General features: G+C 39.5%; 1 protein-coding gene across 1 annotated transcript in view; it reads right to left on the bottom strand.

Moving 5' to 3' along the window:
• Window positions 1-3,734: 3,734 nt before the first annotated feature.
• The window catches only part of SNAP91 (synaptosome associated protein 91), a 67,057-nt gene continuing 44,119 nt past the window's right edge, over window positions 3,735-26,672 (bottom strand). The window contains exons 16-30 of the mRNA XM_082048434.1: window positions 23,633-23,740; window positions 22,850-23,107; window positions 22,565-22,642; window positions 22,389-22,460; window positions 21,850-21,933; window positions 20,901-20,984; window positions 16,366-16,503; window positions 14,928-15,077; window positions 13,569-13,599; window positions 12,055-12,166; window positions 11,149-11,172; window positions 8,903-8,986; window positions 8,728-8,832; window positions 6,422-6,522; window positions 3,735-5,114 (exon numbers count right to left, since the gene is read on the bottom strand). Of these exons, the coding sequence (XP_081904560.1) occupies window positions 6,430-6,522; window positions 8,728-8,832; window positions 8,903-8,986; window positions 11,149-11,172; window positions 12,055-12,166; window positions 13,569-13,599; window positions 14,928-15,077; window positions 16,366-16,503; window positions 20,901-20,984; window positions 21,850-21,933; window positions 22,389-22,460; window positions 22,565-22,642; window positions 22,850-23,107; window positions 23,633-23,740 (1,421 nt within the window). The 3' untranslated portion in view covers window positions 3,735-5,114; window positions 6,422-6,429. The remainder of the gene's footprint in view (window positions 5,115-6,421; window positions 6,523-8,727; window positions 8,833-8,902; window positions 8,987-11,148; window positions 11,173-12,054; window positions 12,167-13,568; window positions 13,600-14,927; window positions 15,078-16,365; window positions 16,504-20,900; window positions 20,985-21,849; window positions 21,934-22,388; window positions 22,461-22,564; window positions 22,643-22,849; window positions 23,108-23,632; window positions 23,741-26,672) is intronic.

The raw sequence follows: 26,672 nt of genomic DNA, 5'->3' as shown, positions 1-26,672 counted from the left end.
TCCATTGCTCACCCCTTCCCTCAGTTCCAGACAACCACAGCCCAAAGGAAGCACTGTCTATTTCCCACATCATTCCCAGTGCATCCATCCCAGCCTACTTCTCTTTCCCCTCCTTAGTGTAATATTATCCCCACTCCCACACAGGCATCCTCTTCCCAGGCCTGGATGAGCAGAATTACAGATAAGGACTATGAGAAGGAGCAACTCGATGTTCTTAAGAGAGCCAGTGAGAATCCCTCCCACCCTATATAACAGAGATCCCACCACCTTCTGAGTAGTTATCATTAATAGCTAACCTGTCCTCAGCTACTGGTTTAAATCTGAAAGATTGATGCAGCTTTGCCTCTCATCTGAGATCATGGTTCCTTGGGTCTTTGCATCTTTACAGTAGCTTCATGTAGCATTGTGCCTTCAATGTTACCGCTGTTGCACTTAGTGGTATGAAATGTCTGCTTCCAACAAAGTGGGTAAGTGCTTTAGCAAGGCCTTCAAAAAGATGGTGTGGTGGATACAGAGGTAAAGTGACAAATCTCTTCTGTCATACTAAACTATATTTCAAAAATAGGGGTCAGACTTCACTGTGTTCAACCATGAACATTTGGATGTAGATGCTTCACAGTGCTGTTGCAGGGTAGACATTCATCAGACTCTTCACAGGTTTCCCTGCAACACCAGGAAAGAAGTTTGCTCACCTTAGTCCTTGCAGTAGAAGTAACTCCCACGATCCTCACATTTCTTCACTTGTTTCAGTTTTTGCTTCTGCTCTACCACCTTTGCTAACTCCCAAAGACAACTATTCTTACACTTATTATTGCATTCAGAGATGTCTTGGCAACAGAATAAGCATCAGGCTTTTGCTACCCATATCATTTGCACAGATTAATTAAGGGAAAGGGAAGAGGTGGTGAATCTTTAGGAGCCAAGATTTATATGTATAGCCTCTCTCCTTCTGTAATCCCATATCTGAAATTCTTATTTTGTCCCGTCATTACCACTCAACGTCTGCCACTTCCCACACTGCTCAGAGCACCAGCAATATACAATACATGGAAAAAAGGTTTTATCTTTTAATAAAATTTCAAATATATTTCATGTTCTAGAAGAGCAGGATCAGTAACTCAGAGTATTATCTTTATATCACTGCCACTGTTTCTACCATAGGAAGTTTCAGGTGGCTTTTCTAGGCATTACGAGTTGTCGGGACAATTTGTTCCCCATGTAGAAACAGTTTCCTGAGGAAGCTCTTATTCTGGGGCAAGATATAGGAAGGAGGAGCAGGATCAAAGATTAATGCCAAAAAAGTCAAAACAATGTCCAGCTGTCAGCTGGACATTTCATGAACTAGGTGCTGTCACCCACCAGTAAGTAGCACCTCATATTACCAAAGTCTTATATGCATTTACAAAGCAAATCTTCCCCTTCTCCCCCCCAGCTATCGTTTTTGCTCTAGACTTTCCTGCTTGCTTTTTTTAAAAGCAATTTATTAGATTTTTCAGTTGCCTTACTAAATCTTAGGAATGGAAATCTGGTGTAGCCGCCTGATTTTGCAACCATCCTGAAATGTTAAGGTGGTCCTCAGGATCTGAGAAGACAACAATTATTTAGTTTTCACCATCCAGGCTTTCACCTAGGGAAACACCAGCATCAATCCGGAAGCCCTCAACTCAAACTACAGTACATTTTGAAAGGCAAATATTATGTAACACAGCTAAGAATCTCAAATAAAGCCAGTTAAAATGAGTGACAAATGAATGCGGAAGACAAATGACAGACAGTGCTAGCCCCAAACATTCAAAAAAATAGTTAGCTTTACAGAATCTTTTTTCTGTTTTTTTTTTTTTTTTTGTTCAAACATCTACAATAAGCTGAGCTCATGTTCTCCAGGTATTTACCAACCCCTAAGGCCCTCAAGACTTAAAGGAGAGCTACCAAAGGCTCATGCGACCAGAGGTGCCAGCTTCTACAGAAGTCAGCACACAGAATAGCAAGAACTTGGGGAAGGGCCATATCAGCTGCTTGAAACTTGTCCTCCCCTCATGAAAAATGCGGGGGAAGGAGACAGTTGCTTCCCCCCCCCCCACACTATAGATTGTAGTGAGAAGTGATTAGTCATTACAGAACACAGATGTGCTCATGCCTGATTGATGAAACTCAGATGGTAACAAGAACATGTTCTCATCTACAGGCCAGGAGACAACCACTTGTTTTACTTCCAAGACAGATTTTATAACTCCTTTGTGATGGGGAGAACAAGAGTCACTTTTGTTTAGCCTTACTCAGCATGCTGGGGAAATAGACTGGTTTTACTTCCTACAGTGTCCAAGCTTCTTGCTTTTCCACCAAGTTTGCTTTCTCTCTACGCTTCCATTTCCTCACAGTCTGTCAAATGCCACATGTATGACAGGCTTGCACGAAGCTGTTGGCCATGAGATGTATACTAACAAGAAGAAGGACCAAGCATTGTGGACATGTTGCAGAAAGGCAACTGCAAGAGCATGTACCTGGCAGAGAAAAAGGCCTCATGCTGAGGTTTTGCCTCTTGAAACGCATAACAGTATATCTTATAGAAATAACCAAAGTTTGTTATAGAGAACATTCATTGGCAATTCAGTAGTTCTGCATTATCTTAATTAGAATGACACACCAATGAACTGCTCTGAATACATTTGCATCCTGTGTTTGGTTACGACTGTCCTCTGGAAACGCTGTCCTCATTTTGCAAAGGCACGCACAATACAGTGGTAAGAAGTCAAGCACTCCCTGTGTCCAGCGGCACACAATGCATAGGAAGGTTGGGCAAAACTTGATCAGCCAGAGCCTGAGAGCACCATGAGCCTTTCAGGGGAAGCAGTTACTTTGTTCAGGTCTTGTTGCTCAAATAGGGAGAAAACACAGTGATTTGCTGAGCCTTACCAATTTATAATCTAGGACAGTCTGACTCAGCAGGACACTCATCCTAAGGCTGAATATGCATAAAAATCAACTTTTCAAATGCCAAAATTGAGAGATTCAGAATATCAACGTTGTAGCAAGTAAAAAAACAAAATGAATAATCAAAAAACCTCTCAGGCAATGGTACTGCCCTGCTGGTTGGACATCTTGGAAATGTCTTTGGAAACCAATTCAAGATTCAAATCTTACCAGAGCATAATTGAGTTGCTTCAGTGTTTTGTTGTTTATAGAGTACTTCTAAGCAACCCCTGGCATTCAGTGCTGCTTCATCTCTTCATTTTGTTACTCAGTCAAGGAGGTGTCTACTTAGTCACCTCATACCAGAAAGGCTTTAATTTACTAGACTTTATGAAATGTTTTCTCCTCCTTTTATCCTGCCATAAGATGAACCTTAGCACAAGCAATTCCTATAGCACCGTAGCTGTGCTAGGTCTCAATAAGCTCTTGAATGGTACCTCATAGGAAAGAAATCAGAACTAGTATTATAAACTTTCACAGTTCCAATATTATTCAAGTTTAAGGAGATGGGGAGCTTTAATGAAGCCTCCTGAGGTGTGATAGGTCAAACTAGAGAATTCTGCTCTCCTCACTTTTCTTGTGGCTTTGTGTTCAGCCTGGCTTTGTATGGATCTCTCCTGTACTGCTTAAAGATCAGCAACGTGCAGCAGAATCAGCAGTGTCAGGACCTAAACACATTTTTCCCCTCTCAAAGTATATTATTATGTTCAATATCTCAATCATCATGAAACTGGCAACAGAATATTTACTTTGATCAAGGTGTTTATTGCATCTCAGAGGGCACACATGCACTGGGGTTTTTTGTTTTTGTTATTTTTTTTTAACTGAAATACAAAGAAGAGCCATTTTGAAATTAGCTTTTTATAGAACTTTTCCATCACGGTGTATGTTATCCCCACAGCAAATTCAGATACAACCACTTTTAATGGTACCATACATTGATTAAATAGTTCATTTGAAAGACTTCAGATGAATATCTTTCCAACCCAATATGCTTTTACAGAGAACTGCCAAGCCACTTGTAACACTGATCAACAGTGACCTCATTGAAGAGTCAAGATCTTACGCCAAGCCATCAGCAGAAACAGTATGAGAACAAATAAAAATTAAAGAAACACAGTATGTACAGTAAAGGGCATGGATCTCTGGATCAGAATTTAATCTAATCACCAATAGTACAAAAGCTACTCACAGCGCATTCGGGGCAATGGAGAAAACACTAGCCTAAGGCATACACAGGAAAGCACTAAATTAAGAGATGTACATAAGAACTGAACAGAGATGAGTAACATCACTTGTAATGTTTTGACTACAGATATACCAAAGAGTGCTCCCGTATTTGAAATTCCTTAATGCCAGCACAACTATGACTGCTTTTTTCAACTACATGGAGAGAAATGGACCCTTTACTTCTTTTCAGTGCGTTTAGCAAGAACTGATAAATATGCCAATTTTAAATGCAAAATCTTAAATAATTAAAACAGATTTCAAAATAAAAACAGCAATAAATATGGTATTCTTTCAGATATGATTTTTCATTCTTGGTAAATCATTGAAAAAGTACTTGGAAGTTTATATTACTTTAAATTATCTTAACATATACAGTGCCACAAAAATAAAACATTTTTTCACGACAATTGAGATTCCTGTGACTGGAAAAAAATGTATTCCACACAATTTCATAAGTATTTTCCTTACTATCTGGTATTATCACACTATGTTTTGTAACAGATAAAGGAGAAATTGAGTCCTAGGGAAATTTTAGGTGTCCTCAAAAAGTTATATACATTGAAACCTTCAAAAACCACAGACATCGCTCCAAATGGCTCACCAAACAACAGCTGCATAATCTGTCCCTGTAGGATAGGTTCAGAAAAGCACTAGAAGGCATCAGAAACATACATCCATTGTTTAAATTGTAAAACACAAATAACCCAAGTACACAAATTTCGAGAGAGTAGGGATAACAGCTAAGGTAGTACACATTCCTAATGTTCACTTTCACAGCTGTGCTACACGTTTCAGGAGGAAGAGAAAGTCTGAGTAAGCGCTGGGTTTGGTACTGGTGGCTCACTTTGAAACTCTGAGCATCCATTTTCAGACTCCAAACTCACGTTTTTATCATCCAGTCAGAAAAACTGCAGCTGTGAATAAAAAAAAAAAGTATTAGATGAAAACCAGAATAATGAGTTAGATAAAGCACGTTCTAGAAAGAGCACCAAATCTGCTCATTATTTCACACCTCAAAGGAGTTGTTATCAGTGTTTAATGAAGCAGCAGTCTTCCCATGGACATTTATGAACCTGTCTACTATAAACCCAAGTCCAACAGACAGTTATGAACCTGTCTACTACAAACCCAAGTCCCAGCAATGAAGGTGCATCTCCATGCCTGGACATCTCCACCATGTGCCAGGTACACCTTCCCGGGGCTGGAATTTGGAGAATGGGAAAGAGGTAATGGGTGCCTAAGAGCAGCCTGATCTCATCCACTGCTGATAACTCCAGCACAGAGGGGGCTTAGAATAAGTCTTAGAATTAAGCTATAGGAAGAAAGAAAAGGGATTTACAAAGAAGGCTTTAAAGATATGAAATGACTGTCCTCTCCTCATCTGTCAAGTTATTCCAGTCTTAATTATAAAATGCCTACTTTACTTCTGCAATATTATTTTTTAATTGGCTTAAAGTGTTTGATCTGATGTTCCTACTTGGCCCTCTTCACATCCTTCTCCAAAATCCTCACATAATGTTTTTACCTTTTTTTTCCTTCCATTCTGTAATACTGATTTTTTGCTTCCATTTTTTTTTTTCTCCTTCATTTTTCCTTTTTATTTACTCCTCTGTCCTTCCCCACTGATGTTCTACATGGCACTGCTCAGGACCTCATGCCTCAGCATCCAGAAAAGCAGTGCCTTGAAAAATTGTATGGCGGGGGGAGAACATTAGCTGGCAGCAGTTAAGCGATGCAAACAACCTTCTCTTGATGATTAGGATACGCAAGTTCTTCCTTTTCTGATCCCTTCACACCTATGATACCAAATCTGCCTCCACACACTAGACTGGAACAACCCTTCAGCAGTTTTGCACCCAGTATTTTTACTTTGTTATGATCCTATTTGTTTCAGTATTAGTTTCAGAAAAAAAAAAAAAAGAAGAAAAAATGTGAACCCTTGGACCAAGTGGAAACAAGGCAAAAATGGAAGTTATAGATTGAAGGTAATTTTTCCTGGCTGTTACTGTGGCAAAAATAGTAGTCAAAAGTCAAGTTTCAGGCTAAAATTAAGACTGAGAATTTATTTTTTTGTTTAAACCATCACATTATCAGTGCATGTTTCTACCTATCTCTGAAGCTACAGTTTGAACAGTCATATTCAGTCTACCAGCCTAATCAACATCTGTGTGCCAGACACGTACCACAGCGTAACATGCTTAGGCAGGCAGTCACAGAATACCTTATAGTTTACAAGAAATCCTTGATGTTAAGATCCGCTAATGGGTCCTTTGTTGGAGGTTTCTTGGGACTCTGAGTAGCAGGAGTTGGGCTTGGAGAAAGCTAACAGACGGCAGCCAGGAAGGCAGAAGAAAAAAAAAGCAGACAGGGATACACAAGCATTAGGTAGATATAGCTGGTTCCCACACAAGCACATTGCAAGCATACAAAGTTCTAATTTTTCTGAAAGTTCAGCCTACTTCCATTTTGCTCAAGCATTGTTTAGACTCCATTATTACAATGTCAACAATGTTTGGCTGGTTTAATGCATAAGGCTATAGATACCACATATTTTAATTAGCATAGCTTCAAATCACTTTCTCCCTGTAAGACAGAATGTTGTTAGGATCATCAGCCCAGAGAGAAGTTATGCACTTGTTAGATGTTAAACACCAGGGTGCAGAATAAGCAGAGTGCGTGCTGCAGAGTACATGTGAAAATCCCAGCGACTGACATTTAAGTGCAAGTTGTTCCACATTAGTAGTGTAAATAAGAGCCCGAAGTGTACCAGAGATGTGACTATATTATACTCCGTGCCTCCTTTGGTAGATATAAAAATCATCCATTATTCTACAGAAAGGGTTGGTTTTGCAAGTTCCATGCAACACTTTTCAGGTGATTCTCCCATCCTGACCGTTCTTCCCCTTGTCCCCACCTTGCTCAGAGAACCAGGCATTTTGTACTGGAAGAAACCCAGCAAACTACCAGTTCAAACCAGGTAAACTTGCATTTACTGCATTTACTGTAATTCAAGAACTTGAGACCTTAAGCTTGTTCATAAGCAGAAGGTCAGTTTTCTGAAGAATGCTCTAAGGTGAGCTGGGAGGGAGTATGCAGAGTGCAGCTCTAGTAAATGTTGACAAGCTCTGAACAGAATAGGGAATGCCCATCAGCTTTGTTTTGAGCTTTATTCAAATGTCCCCCAAAACCCAATCTTGAATGTAGTTAGCTGTAGGAGACTTTTCTAACCTGTTCCATTGGTCTTGTACAAGAGAACTGGAAAAAAAAAAAAAAAATCGAAGTGGTTCATGTGATCTGTTGCAACTCAGCAGTTGGCTTGGACAGGCTTACTCTTTGCTGGGTAAAAAACTAGCTGGATGGCCAGACCCAAAGAGTTGTGGTGAATGGAGTTAAATCCAGTGAGCAGCCTGTCATGAGTGGTGTTCCCCAGGGCTCAGTACTGGGGCCAGTTCTGTTTAATATCTATATCAGTGATAGGGACTAGAGGATCAAGTTCACCCTCAGTAAGTTTGCAAACAGCATCAAGTTGGGTGGGAATGTTGATCTGCTGGAGGGTAGGAAGGCTCTACAGAGGGATCTGGACCAGCTGGATCACTGGGCTGAGGCCAATTATATGAGGTTTATCAAGGCCAAGTGCTGGGTCCTGCATTTGGGTCACAACATCCCCAGGCAGCACTACAGGCTCAGGGAAGAGCGGCTGGAAAGCTGTGTGGAGAAAAAGGATCTGGGGGTGTTGATTGACAGACAGCTGAACATGCGCCAGCAGTGTGCACCAGGTGGCCAAAAAGGCCAACAGCATCCTGGCTTATATCAGGAATAGTGTGGTCAGCAGGACTAGAGAAGTGGTCATCCCCCTGTACTCAGCACTGGTGAGGCCACACCTTGAATCCTGTGTTCAGTTTTGTGCCCCTCACTACAAGAAAGACATTGAGGTGCTGGAGGGAGTTCAGAGAAGGGCAATGAAGCTGGTGAGGGGCCTGGAGCACAAGTCTGATGAGGAGCAGCTGAGGGAACTGGGGCTGTTCAGCCTGGAGAAAAGGAGGTTGAGGGGAGACCTTATCGCTGTCTACAACTACCTGAAAGGAGGTTGTAGCATGGAGGGTGTTGGTCTCTTCTCCCAAGTAGCAAGTGATAGGATGAGAGAAAGTGGCCTCAAGTTGCACCAGGGGAGGTCTGGATTGGATATTGGGAAAAATTTCTTCACAGGGTTGTTTGGCATAGGAACAGGCTGCCCAGGGAAGTGGTTGAGTCACGATCTCTGGAGGTGTTTAAAAGATGCATAGGTGTGGTGCTTAGGGACATGGTTTAGTGGTGGACTTGGCAGTGCTAGGTTTACAGTTGGACTTCATGATCTTAAAGGTCTTTTTCATCCTAAGCAATTGTATTATTCTAAGTCAGGCAGCTGATACTGTAAGAAATCTCTTTTACAGTCTTACGGCTGGAATTGAACTGAGGTAATGCATCCACACAAGCTACTTTCTAGAGAAATGTGAAGCAATTAAATTTTCATCCAGTGGTAATACTTACCTGTACACCAGGACCAGTGGCAGCTCCAAATGGTGGCCTCATCATAGGCTGCCCATACATAACTGGCTGCTGGGGCATCATGGGGACGCCTGTGCCTGCTGGAGGCTGTAAATTAATGCAGTGTGAGTAGCATTCTGGGTGAAGAAAGGAGAGCAGCATAACAAGAGAGACTCACCATTCCAAATGCTGCTCCTGGCTGTGGGACAGGTGGAGTACCGCCTGCGGCAGGAACAGCACTTGCTGGAGGCACAGCTCCTGTCTAAAAAATTTTTTTTAAAAATTAAAAAATATAATAACCTCTGTAACAGTAGCCATCTGGAAACTGCATGAAGTCTCTAGCATTTTCAAAGTTGTTCTGGAAATTAGGACTGTTATGTAGCAGATAATACCTAACCTAAAAACCACAATGCTTCAAAGGATAAGAGAGTTGAATGAGTCCTTACACTGATGCTCAGCTTGCTTTTTCATAAGAAAGCAAGGGTGATGGACTCCATTCTCTTCATTAATGGAGTCCATTTACTGAATACAACTCAAAGTAGGCCCAAGAAAAGATGTACTTTCCTCCTCCTTCTACATAGCATAAGAAAGAAACCAAATTTCCTAACAGCCAACACACCATAGCAGTTGTTATAGCACTGTGTTTTAGTAAAAGCTTAAGCAGATTGTAAAGCTAAGGGAGACCACTGCTGTAACTAGTTTCCAATTAAATTAAAAAAAAAAAAAAGTATTTTTATTCAATTAGATTCACTTGAGTTAAAAAATAAATTCACACACTTAAGCCACAATCACAAACATTACATACTTTACTAGGGAGAGCTTAGTTTATCTTGTCATACTTTTTATTCACATACTTATCTTATTATGGTTTTCATTCAAATAACACAAGGAAAGAAAAAGGTAATCTTTCACTAGGATTCAGGAAGATAGAACTGTTAGTTTAGTAGTCTGACTGGATATACAGCACAAGAGCACCTTTGAACAAGGCCACCCCACTGATCTAGTAGAACCTACACATCCTTCCTTTTGGTTTCCTTGTCTGTAAGTTCTCATGCACAGAGTCTCCTTATGGTCTTGAAAGCATCCAAGTCTCTCCTTTTTACAGATGCATACACAATCCAATTTACTAATAAGTCTCAAGAGAGGCAGGAAACATTCAGGGAAGGGATTTAAAAATGCTAGTAGGATTTTTTAGGAAACTCATTACAGCTATTGTATGGCCTAAGTATATTGGCACAATTTCTCAAGTTATTACAGAAGTTGTAGGGTCATGCCTGAGTCTCCACATCCTTATCACCTACCTTGAGTCACTTATATCCCACTGCATTTGGAAAGCAGCTAGCACATTTTCAGCTCAAAGCACAGCATGTCTCTGGAGATATATTGGAATTACTGCACAGTCCGCTTCTGTGAATGCTACTTTTAGTGCCCTTGGTTGATCCTTGCTTCCAGACTAAAATATGCTAGTTTCTTAGGAAACTGGCAACAAGTCAAGATAAACTTAGGATTCATCAATCAGCAAACACCCTACAGTTTCTGGCTAATAATTATGAACCTCTTTTTCAGTCTGAAAGTATTCTGGAGAGCTTTTCAATAGCGAGCTGTACTGTGCTAGCAGCACAGCTGTCCCCAAACTAAAACCAGCATCTGGACACTCAGATATGGAAAGCAGGGAATAGAAAGATATGGATTAATGACATCAGACGCAGTGAGATCTGACTACAGCCACAGGAACACATTGTAGCTCAAAATCCAGTTAGGCAGATGCCAAGAAAAATGGCCATACAAACTGAATCTGCTTTTGCCTCAAAGCACTAGGGTCACTTGAGGGAATGAGTTTTTATGAAATTCTGCTGATTTTAATCCAGAAAGTGAAAGGTCACAAGGAAGGGAAAAACTGACCAAAACTTAAGTGGTTCAACCGTGACATGAAGGAAAGCTTAATTTTGGTCTCCACATTTATTTTTCCTGCACATTTATTTTTCTTTGGTTTCAAAAAATACCTAAGTGTGTGATTGTGAAGAAATAAGTATAGCACCTGTGTTTCATGAAATACTATCAAAATCACCCAGCTTTCCAGAAAGGCTAGTTACTTATCGGATCATAAAATCACTACAAGATCAGGCTGATGTTACAGAATTTAGAAATTTCATGTAATACAAGTCATGAGACAGTTCACATCCAAGTAAAGCAAAGACAGTTTGAAGCCATTATTTTCAAGCTTACAGCACAGAAATGGTTAATCACTATTACCATATTGAACATATTGCCTGAGAATTGTCAGCTGGACAGACAGTCCAAGAGTCATGTTAGGTAGCTTATAGCTAGTTTTAAGCCAGCAGTAATAACTGTAGTGCAGGTGAGGTGTTGTTAGTATCTTCAGGTTTAGTAAGTACAATACGAGATAAAAAAAAATTCACTTACACTGTACAGTATTGCCCATCCTTTCTATTAAGAAAAAAAGTTGACATTACAACTAATACATTAAATGAAGTACCAAGTTTGGGGTATTTTTGTTTCTTCCCTAAAGCTAACGAACAAGCTGGAACATGCTTAGTGTCACATTAACATCTGTCTGTGGCAGCAGGGAACTGAAGTGGTCATGCTCCCCCTTGACAGTCCTTTCCTTCCCTTCCCTTCCCAGCCCAACTTTCGTCAAACAGAGGCTGTTTTATGCCATGTGTGGCTTTGATGAGAAGAGGTATGATCCCTCTTTAGATTAGTGTTGTAGCTTACTCATTATGAAGTTGCTCTTGCGCCAAATTTAGATTTTTAGCTCAATTCAACTTTCTTCTCTCAAAGTTAGTGCCATCTAATGCATTTTACAGGGCAATCTTAAGTCTTCCAACAGACAGCTTTACTCTGCTAAACAAGCTACCCACTTCTAATAACAATATTTTTCAGTACTGTGTGGTCTTTTGATTTGCTTCATTCAGGAAAGCTTGAGAAAAACCTTTTTATTTTTCTCTCCTTCCAGTACTTCAGCTTTGCATCAATACCATTGTTTTGGGGTCAATCTACCTGGGCCTGGTGCTGGAAAGACTGATACGGCTAACCACATGTTGGAAAATGTCCACGGTCACTACATGTACGTGTAGAGTAACATCTAGATACATACACTAGAGTATTTTCATCGACCTGAACTCAATGACTTATTTATGCCAGCTGTAAATCTGACCTTAAAAATGTGACCTGAAACAATCATATCATTTATACAGAAACAAACTCTTTAGCTGAAGTAGACAGGAGCAGTGCCTACACGTATGCTTGCATAGTCTCATAAAATATTGAGTTTTCAATATGAGTGGTATTGATAGATTAACCACCTACCAATGGACCACCTGGGACACCACCAGTTGACCATGTTGCAGGTGCTACTTTTGGCTGCCAGTTGGCTCCTCCTGTTAATTTCTTCTCTCCAGCATTCCACTGAAGGTCTCCCCTAATAGAGAGGAAGACAGACAGAGCTGCTATTTACATACAGTGAAAATGAAAAACAATTAAAGTAATATATTAACATTAAGCTTGCTGCTACATTAGTTTATGGCATATGCAGTTTAAGTTATTAATGGAAAGATACACTTTTAGTACCACTCTGTTTCAAGGGTTGTTAGTGGTAGACACCACCACACTCTATACTAAAGTCAGTTACATGGTTATGGCCTTTGTGGTGAAAATTAGAGAAGTTTTATTTAGTATTGACTGAAGTTAACGTATTATTGCATATACCCTTGCAAAGTAGGAAGAGGGACTGCTACTGCCTATTCTACTGGGACCAGGCAGTAGAGCTGCCTGCTAGAAGTCTTTGAAAGGTCATTTCATTGCTGGAAATCTTGCTCAGACAGCTGGAGGAAAGCATTCAGTTCTGAAAAAAGTTGATAGATACAAGAGAAACATGTCATTCATACAATAAAAGGGCTGTTACAGAACCAGGTTTTGTTAGAAGCCACTCTATGCAGAAAAAGATACACCATTTGAATTAAGTAGATTGATGGAAGCTAAGTTTTGGGGATAAACCTCGTGATATGTTTATACCTATCCCTCCTATCATCTCCACAGAGGGAAAACACATTTTGAAGTACACTCATCACAAACTGGTCCTGTGCACAGAGGACCACTCAGCACAGAAGTAAGCAATCAGTTAGGTCAGGGGTGCCAAACTCTTTCACCGGGGCCCACATTAGCCTCATGGTTGCCTTCCAAGGGCCGAATGCAATTTTAGGACTGCAGAAATGTAACTACTCCTAAAATTACATTCAGCCCTTAGAAGGCAACCGTGAGGCTGATGTGGCCCCTGGTGAAAATGAGTTTGACACCCCTGGGTTAGATTAAGAAGAGTTACTGAAAAATAAACGCAATGCTGTAAATATTTCTTCTCGCAAAAATAAGCTTTTTACTGCGTGGAATGAACTGCTTTTCTATTTTACAAGTATTCTGGTGCCTACACGAGAAGCACATCCAGCATCTGTAAAAAGATAACGAAACTATTCCATATTATCCTGGATTACTGAGGAGAGCATTCCAATTTATTATCTGGACTATTTGTTCACTTTAAAGTGTTTGGAAATCAGCTCTCCAACATAAAGACAGCAATTTACAGAAAAAAAAAAAATGAGACTCAGATTAAATCCAGCAAGTTTAAAAGCTATGTCAGGAACATTTAAACTTAATTATTCAGTTAACCTATATAGAATAGAATACTTTTTCCAGAATTTTTTGGAACTGATGTTTTGGGCAGATGGAGCACATGACCAGTTCATTGATTCTTAATAAACACTGAAATAGATGTAAGACTATACAGCAGAGTTAAACACTTTATTTTTTTCAAACAAAGTTGGACTCACTTTTTTGATGTGGTACCAGAAATTCCAAGATCTGAAAATTGTAAGGAGAAAATAAATAAAAAAGAAGAGAGTCATGTGCTTAGTAAACTAAAGCATGACAAAGTAATACTTCACATTTCATTGCACATGGGGTTATGCAGAGTAATGAAGTTTCAGCTGTCTTCATTTAAACAGCACCAGAACACTGGCCACATCTACTTCTTTCTTCAGGACAATTCTGAGGAGCCCTGCAGTTGTCCTATGCTTGAGGAAGCCAGTTTTGTCCATGAGCAGACCAAAGTATCAATATATTTAGATCTACAAAATGCTAATTATTTAAGAGAACCAAACCTATTTACCACGAATGACAGCACCAGTTTCTGCTCCCTATTATACATACTGAAATAAAAAAAATATTTTTCACATACACATAAATCTGAATGTTACTTTGAACTTTTGCACTGTTTTATCTGCTCTGTCACACATGGGAACTCCAAGTAGTTTCCTTAATTACTCTTTGGGAGAAGTTTTATGCTAAATTTTAAATAATACCCTTCTTACATGACCAGTACAAGTCCTGTAAGTCACAAATTACTAAGTTTATTATTTTGTCCCCCAAACTTGGATATACCAAATGACTTGCAGAAGAGGTTTCAAGTGATTGAGAGTCCTGTTGACTCCTAAGCATAGTAGTTTCCACCCACACCTAACAGAAGAATATGCATCATAAGATCAGTTATGTTTTTGCTGTGGTGTGTTTACATATACTAACAGAATATTCCATTTATGCAATCCTCCAGAGTAGAACTTGATATTATTATACCTTAGCCTACGAGGGCCTCTGTTAGGTATTTTAGGAGGATAGAGCTTCTGATCGCTGGGCCTTTTTCCTACTGCAGAAAAGGGAACACTTTTTTGTTCAGTGTTTTAAACTTGTTTTGGAAAGTACACTGAGAGAAGGTGTTTTCTTGGCTGTGGTGCACACTTCATCCTGCTGCAAAAGGCCAGCTATTTGTGTCAACCAGCTTATCCGCTTAAATTCCACAGTGCTATCAGATGTCTTGGACAATTTTCACCTTTCCATCTGTTATTACACAGGTGCACATTCACTAAGAGCCTGATGTGCCCTGAATGTACCTGGGACTTTCACATGGTAAAAATCATACTTACCAAACATCCCATTATTTGGCTCAGATCCTGGGCACAAACAAGGACATGTTACAACCCCAGACTACCAGCCTTAGTCTATAGCTTCTCCCATGTCCCCAGGGAAACAGGAGGACATTGAAAAGAGTAAGCTAAAACAGACAGGTATTTGGCTCCACAGAAGAGTAACACAGTTGTATGCCACACCACTTAAAATGGAAACTTGTCACTTACTGCCTACTAAGTTTGCAAGAGACGAATCCAGATCACTTCCAAGGCCTTTGCTTGCTGCCGAAGGGGCAACTGTTGCTGTGGCTGAAGGTGCTATAGACTGACCAGAAGGAACCATAGTTGGCATAAGAAGATCACCTAGGCCATCAAACACTGGAAGCGAAGGGAAAGCAGGTTAGAAACAGCAGCTGTGGTAAGAAATACACTACCTGCCACTTTGCTGTTGCTCCAACAAATGCAGCACAGACAACCATGTCACAAGTCTTACCAAAACACAGTTTGACATTAAAAGTAATGCCAACAAGGGCATGCATTTCATTTTACTAAACACTGAATGTACAGTAATCCTGAAAAAGCTATACCAGAGAGAACTAATACGACAGGACATGGCCAAAAGGAGTTTAATTGGAGAATTGAATCTACATATATATAGCACCACTTCCACATGACACAGTCTTTCTTACAGCCATCATTAGAGAGATGTCAGATGCACACACATTTGTCAGGAGATATTCATTTAAAGGCTTTTAAAATGAACATCTTGCAGCAAACACCAGTCAGAATTACTGTGGCAGTCTTACACCTTGACATCTTACGACAATAGGATTGAAAGTCTCAAGATGTTACTATTCACTTGCAAGCAGCAGGGAGTCAGGAAAACCTACTAATATTTTATGAGATCAGAAGGAACCAGAACCATCCACACTGATAGAGCTACCCTCCTTAGTCCAGTCATCTAACTGAGAAGTTGATTTTTCAGATCCCTTGAAGTCAAACCACCTGGTATTTCTCATGCCAGCATTCTATCTTCTGATCTGTATTTGAGGTACATGCTAATGTTAAACCAACAGGAAGGGGTAGCATGTGCACTGGCAAGCAACCACATAACCAAGCAGCAATACTACTCCAACCTTTTTTTTTTTTTCTTGTACAGTTGCAGAACTCACCAATTTTAAGTTTGTAGCAAGGACCCAGCATGGAAAACATAGAATGGAAGAGATACAAACAAAATGGTAGCAGTGATGAAAGTTTAAGCTTATAGTCAGGCAAATAACATGACCTCAGTCTCTGCCTTGTGTATCTTCAGGTGCCATGCAAGCTCAAGAACAGCTTCAGCAGCAGCAGCAAGACAACTTGCCTATATACTTGATTTACAGAACAGTGTTTTCCTTGACTAGTTCCTGATTCATGCAACTGAGCACATGCAAGGATAATGTTACAATAGTTTGATTTTACTGACATGGTAGAATAAAAAAAATGGGTACAGAGACCTCTTGGGCACATGCCAGCCTCAACACCACCCAGAGTTTTTCCAGTAGAGAATGAACAGGGAAATAAATCACTGATATTGCTTGTACTCAGAGCCTAAATATGGTGTAATTAACTCGTCTAACACATAAAACATGTTAGAAAATACACAGGAAGAAACCCTGTGGCTCACCTGATGCATCAAACGAACTGCCAGTCGTTGGAGCTGTTGTCCCAAAAGCTGCATCAAAGTTAGGCTGTAGTAAGCTGGTTTGAGCTGGAGTGACTGGGGATGGTGATGGAGAGGGAGAAATAAAAGAACCTCCAAAGCCTTGAAAAAGCCACATAAGAGAGGTGTGGACATTAGAGTCAGTCTTGTTGGGCTGTGTTTAACAAAAGCTCGATCTATAGAAGGCAGAATCATAGAGACAATTCTTACTAGACCATTGCAAATAACTCAGTAGTACACAAGCATTCTTGGTATGCCAGGTATGATCCAGGGAATTTAAGCTTTTGTGAGAGTCACCAATAAAAACTTTAAAGTTTGTTATTTAGATTTCTGCAGAGGCAGAGCAATGGAGTAGAGAACACAATTCTTCCAGTACTACACACTATAGTTCTAGGTAAGTAATCTCACAGGCAGAACACAAGAAACGAGAATTAGTTCAGAAAAAAGAGAAACTGAGAACTACTTTGAGAAAAGCATATGAACACCCATCAATTTGGAATCTCAATTCAGAAAGCAGTGTTTTACTAATCCAGTTTACCCTCCCTCACCATCTTAAAATATCCTGGTCTACCCCTGTCAAGCTTTGGCTCACCCACACGCTCCCATGCCAAAACAGGATCAACAGCATCCACAAGTGAACAGCTTGTAGGCTGGAGAATCTCCATGATTAAGTTTAATGTATATATTATAAACCCTGTATTTATAGAAATAAACCCCACTCATGGAGATTCTCTAGCCTACAAGCAATGCACTCTCATGTTTGACTATTCTTATTCTCCCCTGCCCACTATATAATTTGACCTTCCTTGCATTTTAAACTTATTTGTATTATCTACAGAGTTTGGAGGCAGATTAAATACGCAAAGACTCTGTCAAAAGAAGAACAGACATATGACACCTCTCAATTCTCTTTAGTCTACAAGCCATTCCTCTTGTTCAGCCTCTTCTTGACAGTAATGTCCGAGACCTCTGTACTACATCTTCAGTCTTTCAGGCTCCTTTTTTCCCAGCTGCCCTTGCACAGAAAGGATCAGACCTGAGCTCAGTGCTCTAACCACAACTACATTACTACAGTAGGAATACCACTTTGCACAACCTGCAGCCTGTACTTTTTTCCCCTGTATCAGAGTAGGAAGCAGATTATTTTGCCACAGCACAAGACAGTAAGGAGCCAGCACTCAACCAACTGCCTTCAGTTTCTTTTCAGGCAACATCCTGCCTTTCAGTCTCTGTCCTTATTTGTCCAGCTGCCTGTTGACCGAAGCTTTAACATTTACTCATTTGAAATTCCTCCTTTAGACACTTTCCTCCAGTTTGTGAAGACCATTTTAAGTCCTATTCTCATCCAAAGTAAATACAGATCTTTTCACGCGGGTGAACTCTGAAAAATTAAGCATGTTACTTCAGCAGTTGCATTGCTGAACTTAAGTACCAAAAACAATTTATAAATTTAGAAGAGAGAATCTATTTATACTGAATTCTTATCGCCACTTTCTGTCTTTTTACTGAGATAGTTTGTATCACTCTTGTTTAAGCAGTCAATTAATTCCTTCATTCCTTTCTTGGTGTATTCTTGTTTAGTTTTTTTGGTTGGTTGGTTTTGGTTGTTTTTTGTTTGTTTGTTTCCCCCCTCCCCCCAGCTTGCTTTAGTTACCAGTGAAGTGAGGGAGTCAGCTTTTTAAAAATGAGAAAATAAAGACAATTCTGAAATTGTTCTAACCATGTTTTTATCCAAACTGCTTTGCATGGTCACGGGGTATATCAATTACAGCACATTATGCAGTCATCTTACAAACAGTGACAACAGCACATTTCCCAGCTATGAAATCAAGCATCTGCCAGACATTTAACTACAAGACAGGTTAGAGCTCAACATTAAGAACTTGTGCTCAAATCGTGACCATCAGTTATATCAAATGTTACTGCAAGGTTTTTCAAAGCCCCATGAAGTGTCTGTTTCTCCAGCTACAGAATAGAGTTCTCCCCAACTTCAGGTGAAGTTTGCATGATGATTGGTCTTAATTCCACTGCTTTTAGCCTTGTGCAGTTTAACAGCAATATCAGAAGCCATAAAAATGCTTTAGCAGATTAAGTTCCTAGTTGTCTAAGGAATAAGACCTGGAGCAAGTTTGCAGAAACAGCTGCAACCACATTGGATGTGTTGTCTGGACATCCCCAACTACCCCATTTTGAGGTCAATTTTACTTAGTAAGGTAAGAACATGCTTTTATGTAGTACATACTAGGATATACATGCACACAGGTTAACTGGATGGAAAGATCTAGAAGGGAAAGTGGTGAGACTATTGTATTTATCAGCATAGTTCTATAGTCTTGTCTGATGAGAGGCTTAGAAGAGTATGAAAACAATTCTACCATATTTTCTATGTGAGCCAAGAAGAGACTACAAGCTTATTTGAACACTTAAGGCAATGATGCATAGTAAGTACACTTGCAACATTATGCATATAAACAGTACAACCAAACACTCATAAACCATGAAGGACAAGCCTTCAGCCACCATATGAATTCTGGACAATCTTAAAACTGGATTACACTGCAGGCTATACATCTGCCATTATCTAGGGTGAACAAATGCTTAGCAATATGCTCTGATGTTTACAGACTCTCTGTATCTGCCAAGAAAAAAAAAAAAAATCTACTTGGAGCCTTTTAAATGTATATTCAAAGCAAAAAATTAAACATATTATATTTTTAATGAAAACCAACATCTATTGACCCCAATTGCTTCAGGTCTGCTTGGGTATTTAGATTTTTAACATCTTTTTTATAATTTAGGTTTTGATTTAATGTGACTCATCAGATTCAAAGAGCACACCGCTGAAGTTTAGGCCATCTGGAGCATAATTCTTATTGGAATTTAAGCTTAGTTACTGATAAGAACATAAAATATTTTGGATTGCAGTGTTTGCAGAAGCAGAATTTGCATCTGTCCAACAATATCTTTGCAAAAACATCTTCTGTCCCCCAATAATGCACACAACTGCAAATGACGGGTACATTTCAGAATATGCTAGTCAAAGCCTGATCTCCAGCCTTAAGCTACCCATGGACTCATTAATACAAAGATCTACTGAAGCAATATTAAAACAAAGGCGGTTCTACCTTAAAGTCCTGAGGCTGCTTGTACTAAAGCTTTAGCATGCATTTATGCATTATGTTCCACTGCCTTGCCAGCACTCAAACCAATTGAGAACAGACATACATTATTATTATCTTGACTCCTCCTACCTTCCTGCAGCACAACTAGGTGATGCCTACACTTAGAGCAGGTACTAGAAAATGTATCCTCTTCTGAGACGGCTTCAGTATGTGAGCACTCACTTGTGTCAACTCACAGCACTTAGAGCAGATTACACACTGAGGTATCTCACATTATGTATTCTTCTTATAACAGAGGACCTCTCACGAGCGTATGAAGGCAAAACATACGCAGGGTTGGACTTCTGACATAGCATAAGTTAGCATGGGAGACCTTCAGACATACAAACAGGAGCTGATGTCAGGGGTCACCATACCTACAGTGGTTAAGTTGCATAAAAGTGCAGAATATCACTCCAGCTCAAAATTAAAGCCACAAAGGTACAATTAAGCTAACAATCATCTTTGAAGTTCATGAAGGATAACCTACCAACCAATTCTACTGACAAATTCACCTTTCAGAAACATGGGGGAAACTAAGCCAACTCTTCCTCAAACCAGAAGCACATCAGTTTCCTTTAAACCTGAGGAAGACATGCTTGTTCTCTACAAACTTCAAACAGAGATGGGGAGAAGTCACAAGTGTTTAGCACCATCACTATAGCCACTTAAATACATGGTATAGCACATATTTTGGAGAACGGTACAAGCAGAATTCGGCTGAAGCTGTTTATTTGTAGGATGCAGCCTACAATGATAGTTATTCAAACTTTGAAATAGGTGATGCCACATTCAGCACTAGCAGAGACCTCATCTCAGTATAATTAGAGTGCCTCTGTCGCTTCTATGCCTTTATACTCAGAAAAGCTCTCCCTCATCACGACAACTCTCCTTGGCTACACACAAGACTGCTACTAAGTCATCCATTCAATCTCCTAACATCTAAGTGTGTAACTTGCCTCAGTTAAGTCAAGCAAGAAACAAAGATGAATTAGCAGTAAGGAAAAAGTAGCATAGCCTGCAATACTGCTTAAGTACTGCTACAGTCAGCCAAAGAAATTTTATGTATAGACTTCTATTCAGTGAACAGTACAGAAAAGTAAGGTTGGTGTAGGAAGTAGGAAAACAGAGACAATCTAAAGATAATCTATGAAGTCAACTTGTACTTCAGTATAATGCCTCCATTATAAATCACTGTAGTTTTAATTTAAGACATCTTGCAAACAAGAGTTTTATTCCACTGCAAAAGTCCACTTACACCCAAGGAACATAAATATTTCAAGGATTATTTCTTAGTTTTGCCTTAAAAAAAATAAGTTTTTAAAAGTTCTTTATTACCAGCAAGTAGGTCTGCAGAAGCTGAGGAACTAGAAGCAGCCTGGGTTGCGGGCTGGGGTTCAGAAGCACTACTTCCAAAAGCATCTAAAGGGAATTCCAGAAAGCATCAAGAAACGGTAAAGAGTTCAATATTAAATGCATCAATTTATCACTTATCATAAACAAAAGGTGATAAAAGGATAACCACTTCATTCATCAGAAGAGGAAAATGAAAGTGCTTGGCCATCTTATTGCAGAGCAGTGCCACAGTCACAAAGCTCAGGTGGGAAAAAAGGAGGTGCAACAAACCAGCACTTGAAAGAAATCTCTTTTCCTTTTAGTTGAACCTCTTCTCAGAAAACCCATACAAACCACAGCATTCTATATGAGAGGGTTAAGCCCTTTGGAGATGAATGCATCAGATGAGATTGGAGTAATTCTCCAGCTAGAACCTGCTGATTCACATAAAGTCTTTTTATAGGAATATTTCACTAATTTTGAAATTTATTACTTCTAAGCAACATTTCTGTTCTACACCATTCCCAAGTTGGTTGTGCCCATCCTAATTTCCACCTTATCAAATCCAACTAAGATCTTGTGATTCAGATACCCAATTTGAGACAAGTCACCCTCAAAACTTCAGCTGCTTTGAGAAACAGAACCAAGAGAAAACATGACCAGAGAGAGTTGAAAAGAAAAAGGAACACAACATTCATTGAACCTCTGAGGAAGAGCCATACATGCATTGACTGAAGACAGAATGGCAAGTGTCATGACAACAGAATGACCACGCTGACAGCTTATTTGCAGTTCGTTATCGTGCAATGCGAAGAACTGGACATGCTGGTCTTAGCGGTAATGCCACACAGGAAAGCTCTGAGAAGGGGAAATCTGCAGCTTTAGCAAAGTGCAAAGGTAATTGAAATGAAGTGATTCAACACTGAAGTGGTGAGGAAAGAAAAATACCCACCACCAAATAGGTCAATCACACCTGAAGAATCCACCTTTGCTGGAGAGGCAGTGGGTAGAGGAGAGGGGGCTGCAAATGCATCCACTGCAGTAAGCATAGGATAAATAATATTTAGTATCAGCAAGGCAACAATGATAGCTAAATATTTCAAAGTCTCATGGGCTCCACCAGTTAGAACCACAGGGTCAGTAAATTCAGGTAACAGTCTTCAGAACTGCAAACATTAAGTGTTACGTTTCTCACACAGCAACTGAAAACCACAGTACTTTAAAGAAAGCATTGTTTATTAAGAATTTTCTTATGCTTAAGAGGAGTATTTACTCTCTCAACAACCACATTACTTACTCAGCTTCAGTGTCAGCCACTTTATGGTTTGCATTTTCATCAGCTGTTAATTTTGTGACCAAAGTGTTAACAAACCCACAACTTTGTATTTCAGCTTAAAGATGTAGACTGGCAATAAGTCTTGTTTTTTTTTCACTCTTGAGGAATAAAACACATAAAAGTCTGCAGGATGACCTGTGAAGACAAGCACTCACCAGATAAGAGATCAGCAGTGAGAGAACTCTCAGGCACAGGAGAAGCTCCATGTGGCGGAGATGAAAAAGCATCTTCCAGAAATGAAAGAAAAACCGAGAAGTAAGTATCTTTCAAGTCAGTTTACACCATTGCACAGCATCAAAGTGGCAGAGTATTGGAAGAATTCTCTCTTTACCTGTACCAAAGAGATCTATGCTAGGAGTAGCATCTGGTTTAGGTGCTGCAGGTACATCAGGAACAGACTCAAATAAATCTAAGGCCAAGAACATAACACGTCTTTAACTCAATTTTGAAAGGCAGGACTGAAAGCAGAACTTTCAAGTTTTGCACATCATATTTGGAATTAATAGGCTCTCTGGTTTGAAAGCCTAGCACACAGCATGCACGCAACAACAATTTGTTTGTTCTGTACTCCTGACAGATCAATCCACCGGAATCAAAGAGTTAAAAACAAAATTACCACCAAAGATATCTAGAGCAGGAGGAGCGGAGGTGGTGGCGGTAGCAGAAGTGGTGGCAGTAGTGGTAGTGGCAGTAGCTGTAGTAGCGGTAGCAGCAGCAGCAACAGCAGCAGCTGGAGAAGGAGTTGTTGCAGGAACTGGAGTGGCTGCACTAGTTGTAGGGGTAACTACAGGAACAGCAGTCTCTGTTGGCTTCATAGCAAAGAGGTCCAGCTCGGGAGCAGCCTCAGCACTACCTTCGGATGGGGCAAAGGGGTCTTGTAAAAAGGAGAGGGGAAATATATGTGTATGCATACTCAGGACCGGTGAGGGAGGAAGTCAAGAACAAAGCAACTACAGGCAATGCACATACTGCAAATACACACACGCACAGACGAGTTTGCTCTAACATCTAGCCTATTTATCCAGACACGTTACTTATGTTTTTCCAAAATAAAGACTATCTGAAAGGCTGAGCAATCTAGTTATGAAAGAGCAGAACTTTCAAAGGCTATTTGGCAAGGCCAAAAATAAATAGAAATATGACAAAAGAACATCCAGTTTAGCAGGTTACTGCTTACAAAACTCAGCACTCCCAGAATCATTTATTAGAACTACCAAATAAGCACAAAGTTACTGGGACTCAGAAACAGGCAGTTTTCTTAAGCATGCTCTTCAGTCTAAGGTTTGTTTTGACCAATTGCAAACACTGTGAAAGTTTCAGAAAAACACACTGCCATGTAGTTTAAACAAACGAAAAAAAAACAGCAAAACAAGAGACTATCTAATGACATAAAACCCACCATTTCCTGAACATGCATCAAGAGCTGCTGCTACAGGGGTTGGGGTAGCTGGTGCTGCTGCCCCTTCAGCTGCTGCCGGGGCTTCCCCAGGAGAAGCTGCAAAGGCATCTTGGGTGCAGTAAAGAACAGAAATTAAAAGGGGAAAAAAAGGATAAAGAGAAGAAAAATATAGTAAAAGAACCCAGTTAAATTGCACAGGTAGATTCCCTTATACAACATGAATGTTGTTACTTTGACAGCAAGACAAGTCATGCAGCGCAAAATGGTTTGTCTCCCCCAACCCCACATGAACAGGTTCTAGACAGGGTTTGAAGATGGAGCTTTTCGGGTTGCCCACAGGAAGTACAGTGAGTGTAAAATGTGTTATTATTCTCATTGTATAAGGGTTCAGAGCAGCATGCTCACGTACTACCCAGAATTAACTAATGAAAAAAGAGCAGAGGTATGGCAGTATTTGTGTGCTCAAAGCCTGTAATACATGTGATTAATCTGTTACTGTGAATTTACTTGCACGGTGCTTTGCAAACTTAAGCACTGTTACGAATAAAAATCCAATTACATTGGCAAAGATCTGCATGTACCTTTTCTAGCTTTTGAGCCAAGACAGTCATGCATCATCTGAGAAATTGAATTTACATGTTTCTTAAGTTTTCCAATTGGATCTTTCTGAAGTCATAACCTGATGCATAGGTTACATTTACTTAGCTTGCTTCTGACAGATCAAGAATGTTCATCTTAACTACTGGCCAGACATAGTTTGTCTCTCCTTCTTTCAGGATCTCCTCTAGGCCAACCAGCCAAGTCAGAGAAAACAACTGTTTTGAGGTTTTGGAACAACTTGCTCATGAGTTTTCTTTGACTGTCTTTTGTTTGCCACTTGCTAATTGATATGATTGAATTTCAAGCTCTGAACTTTTACAGCATTATTCCTAGGCTTAAACCACCATCTGTAGCTCTTAATTCCATGAAGTAGTCCTAATGGACAGTGCCATTCGAACTATCCTCATAAGCAAGCATTTTCTTCACAAAAAGACTGCACAGTTAAGAATAAATAGTTCAAGATGCTCATAAAGGCCATTTTTCTACTGCTACAAAGTTAGCAAGTTAAAAAAAAAATTCTGTCGGGGGATACTGCAATTGCACTGTCAAACTAGTATAAGAAAAAGCTTAACATGCTTTAACTTGAATGTCAATTTTAAAATGAAAACAACCATTTTAAAAACAAGTTTGTGCCAGTTAATCTAAAAAGCTCAAAAGAACATGCATTGAAACTTCAACAGAAGAGATGAAAGCTAATTAGACTTCTACAATAGAATTAAAATGAGTTAGTAGCAAAAGAAGACCTGCTAATAAGCCATTTCAAATATAATTCTATTATTCATGGAACAGGTTCAACAACAAAACTGGATGGCAGTTGTCCAAATAAAAAAATCATAACTAGTTAAACATCATAGTATCGTACGTCTACCAGACACTGGCATACACTGTGTAGCAGAAATTCAACGCATAACTGGACTGAAGAGTTTTGAACTGTACTAGAGAATATGCTATGCTTATGGTCATGTGTGCTGGGTTTTGCTCTACAGGATCAGCTTTCAGGTGGAGGATCACTCTGAGCTCTTTCAAAAAAGCACATTTCTATCCACACAAGCTTGTAGGTCAACAGCACAGAAGTCGATCAGTAGTATTTGCAATTATTTCCCAGCATGAAAGGATAGACTACAAATTTCTTATAAAGTGGGATTTCAGAATGCATTGAGTTAGTCATTAGTTCTATGTTAGGACCACTTCAGCCTCAGAGTAACACCTATTCCTGTCCAGATGTAGACTATCAAAGTTCCATATGCAACAGACATAGAAATTTGAGTGGGCATAAATTCCTTCCAGCCCATAGATGGAAGGGAACAGCTAGCTTGGTGCCAGCTTTATTATTTATTGCCACTTCTGAATAAGTTTGTTGCCAAGCACAATAATTTTCTTTAGCATCATACTCTGGTTCACAATCAAATCTAAGGATAAACACCTAAGTTCACAATCAAATCTAAAGGAAAAATGTCACTGAGAAGTTCAAGAAACCTGCATCAGCAGAGACAAAGCAACCTGAATATTGGACCCTACAACTTACAGTTCAAATCAAGGGTTTGTTTGGTTTGGTGTGTTTCCATTTGTTGGTTTGGAGTTTGGTTTTGGTATGGGATTTTTTGCTTGTTTGTTTGTTTTTGTTTGTTTGTTTTAATTTAATGCTTATCAAGTTCTTTGAAGCCTTTCACCTGCACAGATGCAGTTTGCTAAAATCTACCATGACATGCAGAAATTGATACAATTCATTACTGCATATTTTATTAGTAAAAAAAAAAGATAGACTATTTTATTTTTTGTTCCCCCATATTGCCATAGTAACCCTATATTTGCATTTCCAGCACTGCAAGAGATCTTCTCCCTTTAAAGTAGTTAGCATATTTTCTCAATTTATGCCACTTCCTTACATTTGTGCATCTTCTGGTTCAAAAAATAAATCTAGAGTGTGATTTCTAGAATCAAGTGGCACATAATCTTCACTTGGGTTTATAGACAGCCTGGAAACTTAAAGAGATGTTGCTCTGCAAAGTTCACATTGCATGGAACATCTATTAGGAGTGATAAGTATGTATTATGTACTGCATAACACTTAAATTGTTAAATAAAAATAGTTCTTACTGAAATGATGTGCAAACAACGGCATTTTTATGTTCTCAAACACTGAAGTAGTGCTTCAGTACATCTCGTCTGCAGCAACATAAATGTTCCTGAAGAGTTGATCTGTTTAATTTTATACATTCAGGCTTTATTTGATGCCATGGCATCAACACATGATAGAAGTTCCTCACACATCATATAGTTGACTTATAATCATTTAATGTACTATGCAACATGTGAAAGAACTCTACGGAAAGCCACAATTATAGGAAAGGTCATAGAACTAAAGTGTTACAGGTGAAAAGAATTTTTTCCGTTTCCACAGTTTTTTCCTCTTCAGTCACCCTTCATTACTTTTTGACAT

This window comes from Streptopelia decaocto (genome assembly GCF_964273445.1).
Source record: "Streptopelia decaocto genome assembly, chromosome: 3".
Classification (NCBI taxonomy): Eukaryota; Metazoa; Chordata; class Aves; order Columbiformes; family Columbidae; genus Streptopelia; species Streptopelia decaocto.
This window is presented reverse-complemented; position numbering and strand designations above follow the sequence as displayed.